This window comes from Saccoglossus kowalevskii, chromosome 12, assembly GCF_978046115.1.
Source record: "Saccoglossus kowalevskii chromosome 12, keSacKowa6.1, whole genome shotgun sequence".
Lineage (NCBI taxonomy): Eukaryota > Metazoa > Hemichordata > Enteropneusta > Harrimaniidae > Saccoglossus > Saccoglossus kowalevskii.
Window position 1 is genome coordinate 20,792,394 of NC_140652.1, and position 13,685 is coordinate 20,806,078.

The following is a 13,685-nucleotide window of genomic DNA, read 5'->3' on the forward strand; positions in this document are numbered from 1 at the left end:
CATGTCGACATCATTTGACTGTGTATCTTATAATCATAAGATACTATATGATATGACGGTGTCATTGTTTTAAAATAACTATACTAAGCAGTGTGTGAAGTGGTCATGGGGAACTTTCTATTTCTTGAGCATGACAATCTCAAACAAATATTTACTTTTCAAGTCTGAATTTTAGTAAAAAAGTCTTGCTTTTTATTCAAAATTGCTCACCAACAAAAAGTTTGAGAAACAAGGATTTTTTTGAGCATGGCCCAAAATTGATTCGTCCAGCTACATACCCCATGAAAAATTTGTTAAGATATATGTGCTAGTATAGACCTACCCAGTTTCTAGGCATTGGTATAAAAAACACATGTGATGCAAATTGGCCGAAAACAAGTATGCTATTACCAAACGATGTACACTTAATAAAATGTGTATCAATCTGAAAATGACTTTAACAAAATGCAATATATGCTAATTAGCTATTTAACATGTAAATTTTTCTCAAATGTAAACTGGTATGACATTACATACATATTCCTACTAAGTTCTGGTCCAAAAATATGCAAAATAGCTAATTTATGAAATTAACATATTTAGTCCACAACCATATCAGACCTGAGGATTATCCAAAAGCACACTTGTACTAAATCGCCTTAAAATATTCTTGACATTTTCATACCACACAGACAACGAAGCTCCTCTATCACCCCCACCCCTGAATATATATTTGTCAATTCCATTCATATTGTGCATTTTATCAAAAATGACCTTTGAAATTCGACCTTTTAGGCTTTTTGCATTGTGTTAAATAGACATTGTAATTTAATTTGTTGAATTTCAGAGACTGGAGCTGTTAAGGGTTTCTTAATATATAGAATGTGATTATTTAGAGATGATCCTTTCATCCAAAGACATCCATTCTACGCCTACAAAACATGATTTAAAATACCCCGTAGAAACGGCTCAACATAATATAATATTTAGTCATCATAATTGCGTTATCGTCTTTGATCACGCCATCTCGCGGCGACATACTAATCCGTTCTACATAAATATGGTTTTCAAGCGAGTAGAAACACAACACACTCTAGTTAGCGAGAATGAATTGTATTTATGTATTTCAATTTAACTTCAAATAATCATCGTTTCATACGCATATAAAACAAGGGGCTTTCACAATACCAGCACATGCCTCTGAGTCTCTGACCTCTGAGCCTCTGAGGCTCTGATCTCTGAAAACTCAATCGACAGTCTACACAACGAATGAAAGCTCTCACTCATACAATGTCATCTGAGCATAAACACGTGTGGTGACTAGCTGGTATAGTCAAGCCTCTCATTCATATTTAAATTATTGGTTTGGCCACAATTCAAGTCTGGAAACGCGTTAAAGCAGAACTAAAAGTACACTGAAAGTTATTCAACTGTTTTTCTTATTTTTAATGACAATGAAACCATGTGCCATGCCAAAGGTAAGTTCACAAACACTTTAATTATATGATGACGTTGTTTCTGTTTCTAAGCATAGATGTTGTCACCTATTCGGCACACTATGTGCTTTTCTATATGTTATAAGTTTCCATTACGTGTTCAGAATGCATTTTGCAATTCCAGTTGTGCAAGGGAGTCAGCCAACCATGGTGAAATCCAATTAATTAACTGAAAAGGTAATATGGATGCCACTATGAGGCCGACACTATGTTACAGGCCTCGAAGTTTATGTTTATACTCTGGGTATAGGTACCCTGTCCACAAAATATTTTACCTGCGCAACCCAAATGTTTAATTATAGTCACCTACATGTCTTTTCCACTAGTGGAGCAGTGTTCATCACTTTTTTGCACACAAGTTGATACATTATCGTCAACACGGACCTTTCCCACCTTTTTACCCGCTTTTGTAAATTTCAATAAACTAATGACGTTTTATGAATTATCATAAGCTCTCAACATAACAATGAATGAGTCACTGAAAGGTGGTCGCACACGCGAAGATATTATTACGCACAGGCGTACATAATACTATTTACTTACATGAAAGTTGAAAGTTTCAAAATAAGCACATAACAATCCTGGGATTTAACTGTTTTTGATTTTACAAAAGAACAAACACATTTTTGTGTGAAACAAAATTTTACTTTGCATTTTTTTTACCGGTCCAACTGGGCCAATGTCGTGAACTTCGAGGCCTGAATTTCCCATTTTATATGATTTACTCATTTTATATATTTACTAATGAACTTCGGATATGATTATTTATGTGTGATATAACATTTTGCTTTAAAAATTGGCGATAAGCAGACGGTTTTCAGGCATTTTTTCACGGCTTTTCATCACTACTGTTGGTCGACCAGGCACACATCAATATGAGCAATCCACACATAAGGGCATAGTGTTGTAATGTATATCCACGGTATGGGCACTGTATTCACGGCATGGCAACAACAGTTTAAACAAAACACACGCAAAATATAAAACAATACCGCCACAGCTAGTCCAAATCTTTGGGTACGCGTTAAGTATTGTTATGTAAAATTTACGATCTCCTCAGTGGTTCAGAAAGCTTTGATGATTTAGATGTCTGGTGTGAAGTGGTCAGTGTTTATTTAACATGGTAGTTATTGCTTCGCTTGATGGAAAATGTTTTCACCCCACACTTCAACTTACTTTTCTGTCTGTACTTCTACTAGTATTAGTCTTACCGACAACAATTAGGAGATCATAGTTACTAGTTACAGTTTACGAGGATTAACATAATAGAAAAAGTTCTTTCTTTACCTTTTCAAACGTGTGTGTTTGTCTGTCTGCTGGATAACAAAAGCAAGTTTAAACATGTTTTCAGAGTGATATTGCGTTGTATTCATGTCAAAATTATTACATCCATTTGTATTATTTTAAAGTTCAATTCGTCGATGTGATCTTTGGTTTTTACTATTTTTAATATCACTTCTCAAACCAGTTTTTAGAAGCGTGTATAAGAGCACGCAACCAGCCCAGATAATGAGTACAGCAACATGCAACAATGAAAATTTGAGGTGAAATAATGCGAATATAATTAATAATGGAGTGAATATTAGATGAAATGTTTGGAATATGAGATGAAATAATGATTGATTGGTTTTACAAGTGACATTAGTAGGACATCCGTTGTGAAACAGCATCAGGTCGAACCTTCTGTAAGAGTTGAAGCAGAGTGTAAGGTATGATAGATGATCTCACTACCCATGGATAGTTCCATTGTCTTGATCACCATGACAAATGGTAGCCCCTCTGACTTGCATTGATTTCACAAACTGAATACACACACCATTTATTGGGGCATTTGAGCTTCACACTGATGCCAGTACGTTCAATCTTTGGGAGGTCAGGGTGCATGGTCCAGGAAATATGCGTTTCGTTACACAAGTCGTTGACCGTCAATGAGCAAAATTATTTATTTATCACATACGGTCGATTTTTTGACATTGACATAGATTGTGATCAACAAATAATGACTTACTGTGGTGTCAATGTTTGTAAATGTTACTGTTGATATCTACAAAGTTGACAACACTGGTTAGCTCGAATGAATCAAATTCAATCACACTGGTACTGACGACATTGTAAAATTTGACACAGTTGAACACTCCCTCTGAAAGTGTCGAGCTCTCTGATGAATGATGTTTGCATTCAGGTTGTCGTGGTGATCAAGACAATGAAACTATGCGCTGTGAGATCATCCAACTACCATGCGAATCTGATTGACCTCTTCATACCATGTTTTCCCTTCACTATCCATTCCCATTCACACCACTGGTTGCTTGGATACACAGCTGAACTTAGACCACACTGATTTAATTATATGGATGACATTCTCTGGAGACCCCAAAACTAATGCGAGAGGGCGAGGAAAAAAATATCCTGCCAAAAAAAATCCTGCTAAAACCACAGAACTACGGAGCTGGTATTACGAATTGAACCACAGAACACAGTGTATCAAAAAAACAACAAGAAGTCTTTATTTGTAGGAGGCACATGTTGATGTACACATCTCGTTCTGTATTACTGTCACAGGTATCATCATCTTTGATTTTGACAAGGCAAGAGAATAAGGCAGACGTTAGCTATTCCAAAAGCATACACATCAACTCAATAATAAAGAAAAACTTACTGTGTTGTATTGAAACAAATAATTGAATTAAAAATGAACAATAAGTTTGTCAACAGCAACCTGGAAATTAACTTCTTTGACATTCAAACTACAGCTTTTAAAGTAATACTTCAACTATGTAACAAATCATAAGAGGCTCAGTCTTGAAAAAAAAACACCAACAGAGAGTCAACAAAAATTTGGATGCAGAAAATTATGTACATGTATCTTGCTGACTGTGTGTGCAAGCAAATTACTCTGGGCGAAACTCGCTTGCCACTACCAATCTCTCGTATATGCTGTGTAAACGATACATCTCCCTGGCCGACGTCAATTGCGTACTAGTCTACAACAATTTGTTCTGAACTTTTATGCTCACGTGTTTTGGTGGCGTGGTCGCCATGGTGTATTTCCCGGCAACGCAATACGCATGTGCAGAAGATCATTTACGACAAAATTGGCACGTTTTGTGGTTGTCCAAAACGAATTTTACGACAAGCCAGTGCTTTGCGACAATATGAGTCGGCAGGTTTCGGAAAGAAAGCCGATCTGTTTGAGAACAGGCGAAAACGTATGCGCGCGCGGATGTCATCCATAAAATTAAGTCGGTGTGGCCTTGTGAACTTATTCAAGAGCTTACATTGCGTCAGTGTACAATCTACACGGTAACTAATTCAGCCATGCTTGTCATGGGATAGCGGATTCTCGTAAGATAATTGGTTCGTTTCCATTATATCAAACCACGGAGAGAGCTTATGCATCCAAATCATTGTGTATTTGGCTTTTGATATACAAATCTAACAATTTATGCATGAAATATGATCGTTAGATTAGTAACTGTCGGTGGAAACAAGACGCAAATACACAGGTTGTTACGTCTTGTCAACATTGCATGTACACACACTAATATTCGGTGTTAAATCACCTGTTATTTCATATCATTATTTTTTCTTTTTTTAGATGATGGTGCTTTTCATGACCATTATTGGATTTGTTGGGATAGTTATTTTGGTAATGATACATGTAAGTCCATTTTATTTATTCCTATTTGTCTCTAATACAACTACTATTAGGTCAAAGTTCACACAGTACGTTATTATTCCCTGCAATCAATCATAGGCGTGATCTCATCGCATTCTTATTGGTCGATCGGTTTTGCGTGCAGCTCTGTTATAAGAAGATAACTGGTCAGTGACTGTGTTCAACCCACGAACACATTCTTCCACGTTAATAAATCCTGGTTATTTGCATCAACAAATAACTATCAGCGTGTTTTCGCATGTCGTTTACTTGCGAACGTTCTACACAGCGTAACAGAAAATACAAGTGCCCATGACGTATTTACCAAATTGTCGATTTTTAACGCTGTTGTCGTCTAAGATGGAGCGGAGCTGTTCATATATGCGATTGTCCGTCGCCATCAAAATATTTACAGTTTTGGCCTCTTCTCGAAAACCGTCTAGCAGATTATTTTTTTTTTTTGCTACGATATCATTAATTCTTTATTTTTAGCGCATATTGTTGGAACAATTTTAGTTTAGTTGCTATTTTATTAATAATCAGAACCAAACTACTTTTTTGTGACTTACTTAACTTGGCTAACACATTTTTATTGTACGACAGCACAGCTATTTCGACCGTCAGATCGGTTGTTTCTATCTCTCTGTGTATTATAATAGTTTCGGCGTGATATACTAGAAATACACGACCCGGCACTGCTGATTATCACAAAAAACATTCCCTCGACTGCAAACTATCGAGATATAGCATGCGTTGTACTGCAATATACGACTACGTGAAGATCAGAAATATTGATGAACACTAAAGCCCGCGTATGCAATTTATAATTCTGTTTTAATTACTTTTAAAAAGAAGGCCGGAGAGGCATTTTTTTTTTTTTTTTTTTTTTTTTGCGATTAAATCACTCCGTCGGAGCTCTGTTGCTAGCAAAGTTAGTGACAAAAAAGACGGATCGCACTTTTTGGTGATGTTAAAACATTATTTTTGTATTAAGCCCGCCATACACTGCCCGGACTGAGCACGCTCAACAAAATATCCCGGACGTTGACGCTGTAATCATCAATGAAAAACACCTTCGCATAGTTGCAACTTTGTGGGCGCCATTCAATCGTTACGTTTGTGTTGTATTCTCACTTGATCCAATAATGGAAACTCGTCGGTAATTTGTCTGAATTACTATTATGATAGCATAAAACATAAGAAGAAGTACATTTTTGATCAGTATATCTCAAATGTAAAAATTGTAAAACGTTTTTACCATCGATAATGCTGATAGAAAATGCTCCTAATCTCCTGCATACATGTCACAAATTAATGTTTAATGTTTTATTAGAGATTATTACTTAAAATAACACATGAGTGTATACCTTATAATAAGGTATCGGCAAATAAAATTGGCAAATGCAAAAATTTACGCATGTCGTAAAATGTCGTACAATTACCAACAATTTCAGACTTTTGATAGACTCGACAAAAATGCAAGTTCAGGCACTAAGCTTAAAGTTGTTTTTACAAACTGTGCATATTTCGTCTTTAATGTCGCTGATATTTGGCGAATATAATGCTACATTGTATACCTGTAAATTGGTGTTGTACCTATAAGGTGTTATATAATTAATATTATTATACATCTGTCGACGTAACGCCATAAGTTACAGTGTAGCGTAATTTTGTGGTATTTTACGGGGTATTTTCCTCCTACTATATAAGAAAATGCGAATTCCAAATATGAAATGATTGCTCGCGTAAGCGTTCTCTAACATAATAAAAACAAACATGGCTGCCACCACGGTTTAACCGGACTCCCACAAAGTAGTTCGCTGATTCTGTTCTAAACTTTTTAGATTTCGGCATTCTCATGATGTATCCTTGGAAGGAAAAGATGTATAATAATAATAATAATAATAATAATAATAATAATAATAAGGTTATTACGAGGATACCTGAAAATATGCACCTAGACTGCGCTGCGCATCGTTTGACACTTCCGCTGCACTGTCTTCGTGCATACTTTGAGGTATCCTCGTAATATCCACATAATATACAATTTAACATAAATGTATTTTTTGTCTGTAATTCCCATTTGCAGCATATTTCTGGATTTAACGTGTCGCCCTTGCACCTGAAAGTATTTTCAGCAAACACAAATTCCCCTCTATGGCGTTTCCCAGTACACAACGTGAGCAACAGATTGGTTTTAACACATCCTTCATGGAATATTACCATGGGTGAGCTAGGAAGTATGGGAATGACCAGCGCTAAAAACTCTTTATTTCGCATCAGAGGAAATATCTCAAATTACCACTTTGCTGATCACATACACATCATGATAGATGCCAAAGATGATAACGGAAGGCAACGCGTTCTTGGTGGTGATATATGGAAACCAATGATGTTCAATCCAAATCTCAAATCCAGTGTAATGGGCAATGTAGTTGACTATGACAACGGTACATACAGTATATACTTCTTTGCTGCATGGAGTGGGGAAGCGTTCATTGATATTCACCTTGTTTATACTCGCGATGCCGCACTGTACATTGAGGACGTTTTCAGAAAAACGGAAAAAATGATGTGGCAAGGTATCTACAGCAGAGGTGGTTTAGAAGAGACGAGTGTGTGTCACCTGCGTCGTGAGGGGACGTGGACAAATCAATGTGAACACATGAGAAATCTACATTTTGGTAGAACGCTCATTTTGTGTGAAAAACCAGTGAATCTGACATGTGGGGACTTAAATTTTTTTCATACAGCAAGTGTATCATTGGACAATAAGCATCATCTGGAAGACATGTTTAACAGGTATTTACAAATGCCAGCAATATAATATACCGTCTAATGAGATAAAATTAATTGTGTACCCAAAGTGCAGTCGATAATTCATATTTAGATGACTATGCTGTGCGTCTGTAAGTAGTTTTCCAGTCCTAAAATATATATAACATCCGCCTGATCAATCACTAATCTGCGTGTTAATTTTGTAGTATACTAATCGTATTGTTCAGAAACCGTGAGGGTTTAACGATATACATGTAAACAAAAACTGTAGTGCTACTTGTACGCTATCATTTATATGTAATGTCAAGGGAAGTAACACAATCATAATCGGTATCATGTTTTGTTTTCGTGCATGTGAGTTTTCATTTGTTTTTTAATCATGCACATGCTAACAATGGTGAGCTCTTTATCAACAGACTCATCGTTCGAACTACAATCTTTATTAAAGTGCCTGTGCAATGCCCACCCTCACGTTTCCCATTTTAGATCCGTGTCCCACTGAAATGGGCAGTTATTGATCTTTTTGCTGAAAATGATTACTCGTATTCAAGTAAATTTGGGATATTTCTCGTGCTGTAGCCACGCCCCACCTATCCTGAAACGGCCGACTGTTTCCGGATTTCCGACTCTCGCCGAAAGTGCGCCACCAAATGACATAAATGTGAGAGGAAGTCATACCCCCGAGCCGTAATAACACTGGTCATTCAGTATAGTTTTAAACGATATACATTTTTCGGTCGGCGTTTTTTCTTTTCTTTTTTTTTGTCTATTTTATTTTTTTTTGAGAGAGAGAGTTTTAGTTGTTGTGTTGTGTTGTGGGCAGTTGCAGTGGAACATATAGTCATAGTGTATGTATTCACACGTTTCTAATCGATCCGAAGGTGCGACATCAGTGGACGAAAGCCACTTAACGTAAACCTGGCGCAACGCTTTTGAAAGAAATAGATTCCGGACCAGCCCATGATCACCGAGGCGGATTTAAGAAGAGAGAGAGAGAAACGTCCGGCAAGTGTTTGCGATCGTGATCGTGATTATCGTTTAGTCCCTGTTAGGTAAAAGGTAGCAATAATTTTGACAGTGACACGAAAACGAAGCGTCGGACAAACAGGAAATTACACAGCCCGTACACACTTCTAATTGTTTTCATTTTCGAAGGCTAAAAGTTTCTGAATTGTTTGGTGATTGGTGTTGAATGTCGAATTCACACCTCTGTTCTTTTTTTACCTCCATGCTTGCAGCATGATCTGCGTAATAATGTATGAAATAAGAATTCGGGCTTGGTCGACGTGTTTCCACCAAATGAAGTTTTAATATGATGTCATAATTATGACAATCACGCCATGGATCACGCTAACTCGAATCCACTCTGAATTTATCTGTATGTGTGTCGATCTCGATTATTTTTGTTATCCAATTAAACGCCGCTTTTAACACACTTGCCCTCGTCGTGACCCGACGCGTTCTCCTATTTCAACAAAAAGTCAATTTATTTCCACGCGGCTGTCATTTATTTAGTAACTGTGATTTGTCGTTTTTTTTAATTATTTTATAGTGATCACTATAGTCTAATGTTTAGAATGTCAGAATATGTTCTCTTTTATTTTAATTTTGAAAGTTTTATTCAGACGATCGATGAAATAAAACAGTGTAGTGACGTGCCTAGTAACCTGCTAAATAACGAGATATTTCCGACGTCAAATTCTATTTTGTTCAGCGACTGTGTACAAACGTGCGCCGGTGTCGGTGACGATCACGGTGACCAGCTACACCAGAACGGACATATTTCGCATCTAACTCAACCCCATGCAACAATTGATACTATGTGTTCATTATGGTCCATTCTTCCTCGACGAACAAGTACATAAGTGACAATTTAGTCAAAGACGAGAAAACTGCACAAGAAATTTGCCTTATTTACACGTATCGGCAATGCAAGCTGCCATGCGACTTCCCCTTCTGACGTCACAAGGGGAATTTCTGTATGCAAATGAGAAGCTAATGAGGAACCTCGTTTTAAAATACACAAAAATAAAGTTGCCATAGACTGAGTTTAAAACACATTTTTTCACTTAAACAAATAATTCATGCTTAGAAACATAAAAATTAATAACATTTATGTATCAAATGATAATTTTAGGCTTGAAAATAGCAGCCATTTCACAGGCACTTTAAGTGAAATTCCAATATGCAGTGACGGACTATATATGGATGAATTCAAGCCTACTGGTTTCTGGAACAACACCTGGCATTCGTTGGTTTGTCAAACTACTCGTTTTAGCAGAAAGTCGAGTAAAATGTGTTTGAATTAATATAGTGAGTTATATTTTCTTGGTGACTCAACATCAAGGCAGTGGTTTATAGAGTTATATCAATTACTTGGTATTCCAAGTGATAATGTCACGTGGGATGAACATTATAAAAATACTTCGAAAAAAATCCGAAAATCACTTTCTCCGAAAAGGCAAGGAATAGCTATCATCAACGGAAAAAATCCAAAAATTCCTTTACAAGAAGACGCGGGGAAAAGCTGTCATTAACGGTATGACTCTGTTCTTTTATTCCACCCGTTGGCCTCAACTAAACAAAAGTTATCACTAGAACATTTTCCATTAGAATACGAGATTTTGGAAAATATTAAAACATGTAACACTATAATAGTACTTGGCACATGGGCTCATTACACACATTGGAATGTGACTGCATTTGATGAAAGACTGCGATATATTAAACAACACTTGTATAAATATAAAAAGAGATGTCCAAATTCAAAGATTATTATTCGTGGTGCGCATGCGCGGGAACATGATGGCTGGGAAAAGAACCTTGGCAATAGCGATTTGTTGTTGAGTGGCGTCAATGATGTATTGAAGAGTGTATTTAAATCCGAGTTGTGGTTGACATTTATTGATGTTTGGGAACTTAACTATTCCGCTTTTGCGAAGCAGACTGTGCATATGTCGGAACATCTGGTAAAAGAGGAAATAAATCTTTTACTTTCAAATGTGTGTTCCAAAACGCATGATCAATTTTAAGTAATGGGTTCTTCTTGTGATGGTATGCGTCCTTATATCTAGGTTTGAAACTCACATTTTAACTGAAGACGTAAATAATTCCCGTTTCAAAACAGAGCACATGTATTCTAAATCATTCATATATCTTAACACTGTAGCCAACTGCCTAAATATTAAAAGGTAAAAATATAACTTTATATCTTCGAGCGCCTATATCTACATCTATATAATAGGAGTATATATGTCTGAATTTGAGTTGTTTCGGAAAGGGTCGTGCGCTTGAGGCAGTTGCAACATACGTTACACTTGTTTTGTTAATATGTGTGTTACTTATTATCGATGGATTATATTATACTTAAATAGGAATTGAACAATTCTCCCTGTCTAAAGTATCAATATTTAAAAGCGAAAGTGACAGTCATCTCAATAAGTATGTATTTAAAAAAACATTTGCATTTATTTTAAATTAAGAGTATACTATATCGCGTATATTTATGACAGAAGTACCAATTCTGTGTAAATTGTGGTACATCAAACATGATAGAATCAATGTGCATTTCAACATTCATGTATTGTTCCTGTAATTGACGTTTGCTTTATTAAAATGAATATATTTCAAAATAGATAGGTTAATTAATAATTATATGTTTTTATTCAAAATCACTGTACTACACATAACTGTTATTCTGGCTAGCTAGAGACAATGAAGCTTCATATATTGTTTTATTGTTGATATGAACATTAATATTTATTAGTCATATTAGACAGTGACAGTATATGTTTGTATGCATAGGCATTTTAGTGCATTTACCGACAAGTCTAGTCAGAAAATTATAGCTTAGATTCTTATATTTGCTATTTTGCTGCTATAATGCTTGTATTGTTTTATTTTAAGTCTATATAATGGCATAGTAACATGTCAAAGATTTTGCATTAGAGAACGTTATATACGATCGCATTCACACGGTGCATCGCCTTAAGTTTATTTTTATTTACATTTGTTCTTGAAATTGCAAATGCCGTTTATTATTACAACACTACTGTACATTGTTACTGTTTGGGGATGAAACATTTAAAGTGCCTACAAACTTTTCTGGACTTTAAAACACTTAATCTGCATAATTATGAAATGTGTTTGTAGTCAATGTTTTTGCATATGACACATTAACATGTAAAGAGTTTCCAGCAGAGATAGGTACTGAAAAGTGTTCATTATTACAACACTCATCACGAGACACACATTTTGTAAAGTGTTTATATATTCACAACACGTAGAATTGTGTCTAAATCGAAGTGTTTACTATCACAAGTATTTGTAAACTAATACACAGACATTTTAAACATTTTTTTCCAGAAATATGTGTTTAAAAGTGTTTATCATTATTTTTTCACGCGAAATAATAGTGCTCATCAAAGAGACGCATTTCAAAAAAGTGTATCCACTGATACTGGGTAAAGATGAACATGATAATGAGCGATACACTATTTTTTTGTAATTAGCGAACAGTAATCATAACATCATAACAGATCACATAATCAAGTAAATATTTATTACTACATGTAGACATTATTAAGGTCAATTCGTGTATAACGTTTTGAAAATATATAGTTAGGAAAATAATGACAACCACATGCAGAAATATATTTCCTTTGAACTTATTATGTCATCGAATTATGTGCAGAAAAATATATGTGTTCACTGAAATTCAGATTTATTATATTATATTATTATATCAGCCATGGTCGAAAACAAATTTAACACACGATCCTATGTACACTCACGATTTAGCGCCATCTAATCAAACATTCACCTTTATAGCGTGACTAGCAACCTGTTTCTATGTTAATTTAACATCTTCTTGAGATCTCTCTGGTTTGATACATACTATGTAAATAACTTTAATCAGATGTTTTAATTTTCATAAACATTTTTGTAATTTTGTTTTTCAACTTGAAAACTACCAGCACTATTTTTTTTCAAAATTAAGTTTGATGAAAATAGTTTGAATGTTCCAGATCCAAACTATTTGTTGTTGGTCAACTGCATTGTCTTTCATGGACGCGCATGACTTGGATACTACCGCAATATTCTTGTAGAGCAGCAATGTTGTAACATATATGTTTCCCTTATTTTATATACACACAGATTCTGGGACTGTTCTCATTCACATATGGAGTTGATGTAAACATATACAAACATGATATTTGTAGGCATCACAAGCTCCCACAGGTATTACAGTCTCTTACACCACCAACTAGAAACGCGTACTCTGGTTATATCGTATATTTATTCCATATGGTCAATCGTTACGGAATCAGAACGAATAAGTGCAGGATCTTGTGAAATCTGCATTGTACATGCGAAGAAGCTGAGAAGTTATAGGTTCGAGACACTGAATTGGGGAATCAGAGTCCAAGACTTGGTCAACGTTAATAAAATTGATGCTATTACCTCCACGCTTCTTTCTGCCCATTGGTCCAATGAATGTCCAACCAAGTAGTGTTCGAATACCATATGGTTGCTTCCTTTCTCCACGACGCTCCTCAAGAACCCAATGTGCCTCGGAGACATCTTTCCCAATGAGGAGAGTGACGTCTTTAACTTCTATCTCTGGCAATTCTATATCATTCAGGTGAGACCATCCTTTTATATCTAACAGTCAGCTGCTATTGGTAATCTATTCGTTGTGCACACCTTATCCAGTCGCACACCATTGACCAAATGTAGACCTCTTACATCCATCTGTAATTCATGACCATTAA

The 13,685-nt window shown here is 35.7% G+C and overlaps 1 protein-coding gene across 1 annotated transcript; it reads left to right on the top strand.

Annotated features, from left to right (window-relative positions):
- The first annotated feature begins 1,356 nt into the window (after positions 1-1,356).
- On the top strand, positions 1,357-13,391 carry LOC102800725 (NXPE family member 1-like). The gene is made up of 4 exons (XM_085505956.1): positions 1,357-1,457; positions 5,074-5,136; positions 7,223-7,935; positions 13,069-13,391. Exons 1-4 carry the CDS (start codon positions 1,428-1,430, stop codon positions 13,106-13,108), a joined length of 846 nt encoding a protein of 281 aa, XP_085362082.1. The 5' UTR covers positions 1,357-1,427; the 3' UTR covers positions 13,109-13,391.
- Positions 13,392-13,685: the final 294 nt, after the last annotated feature.

Coding starts and splice junctions, on each gene's coding strand:
- LOC102800725 (XM_085505956.1), top strand. CDS start 1,428: ATGACAATGAAACCATGTGCCATGCCAAAG. Junction 1,458..5,073: donor AACCATGTGCCATGCCAAAG/GTAAGTTCACAA, acceptor TTCTTTTTTTAG/ATGATGGTGCTTTTCATGAC. Junction 7,936..13,068: donor CTGGAAGACATGTTTAACAG/GTATTTACAAAT, acceptor ATATACACACAG/ATTCTGGGACTGTTCTCATT.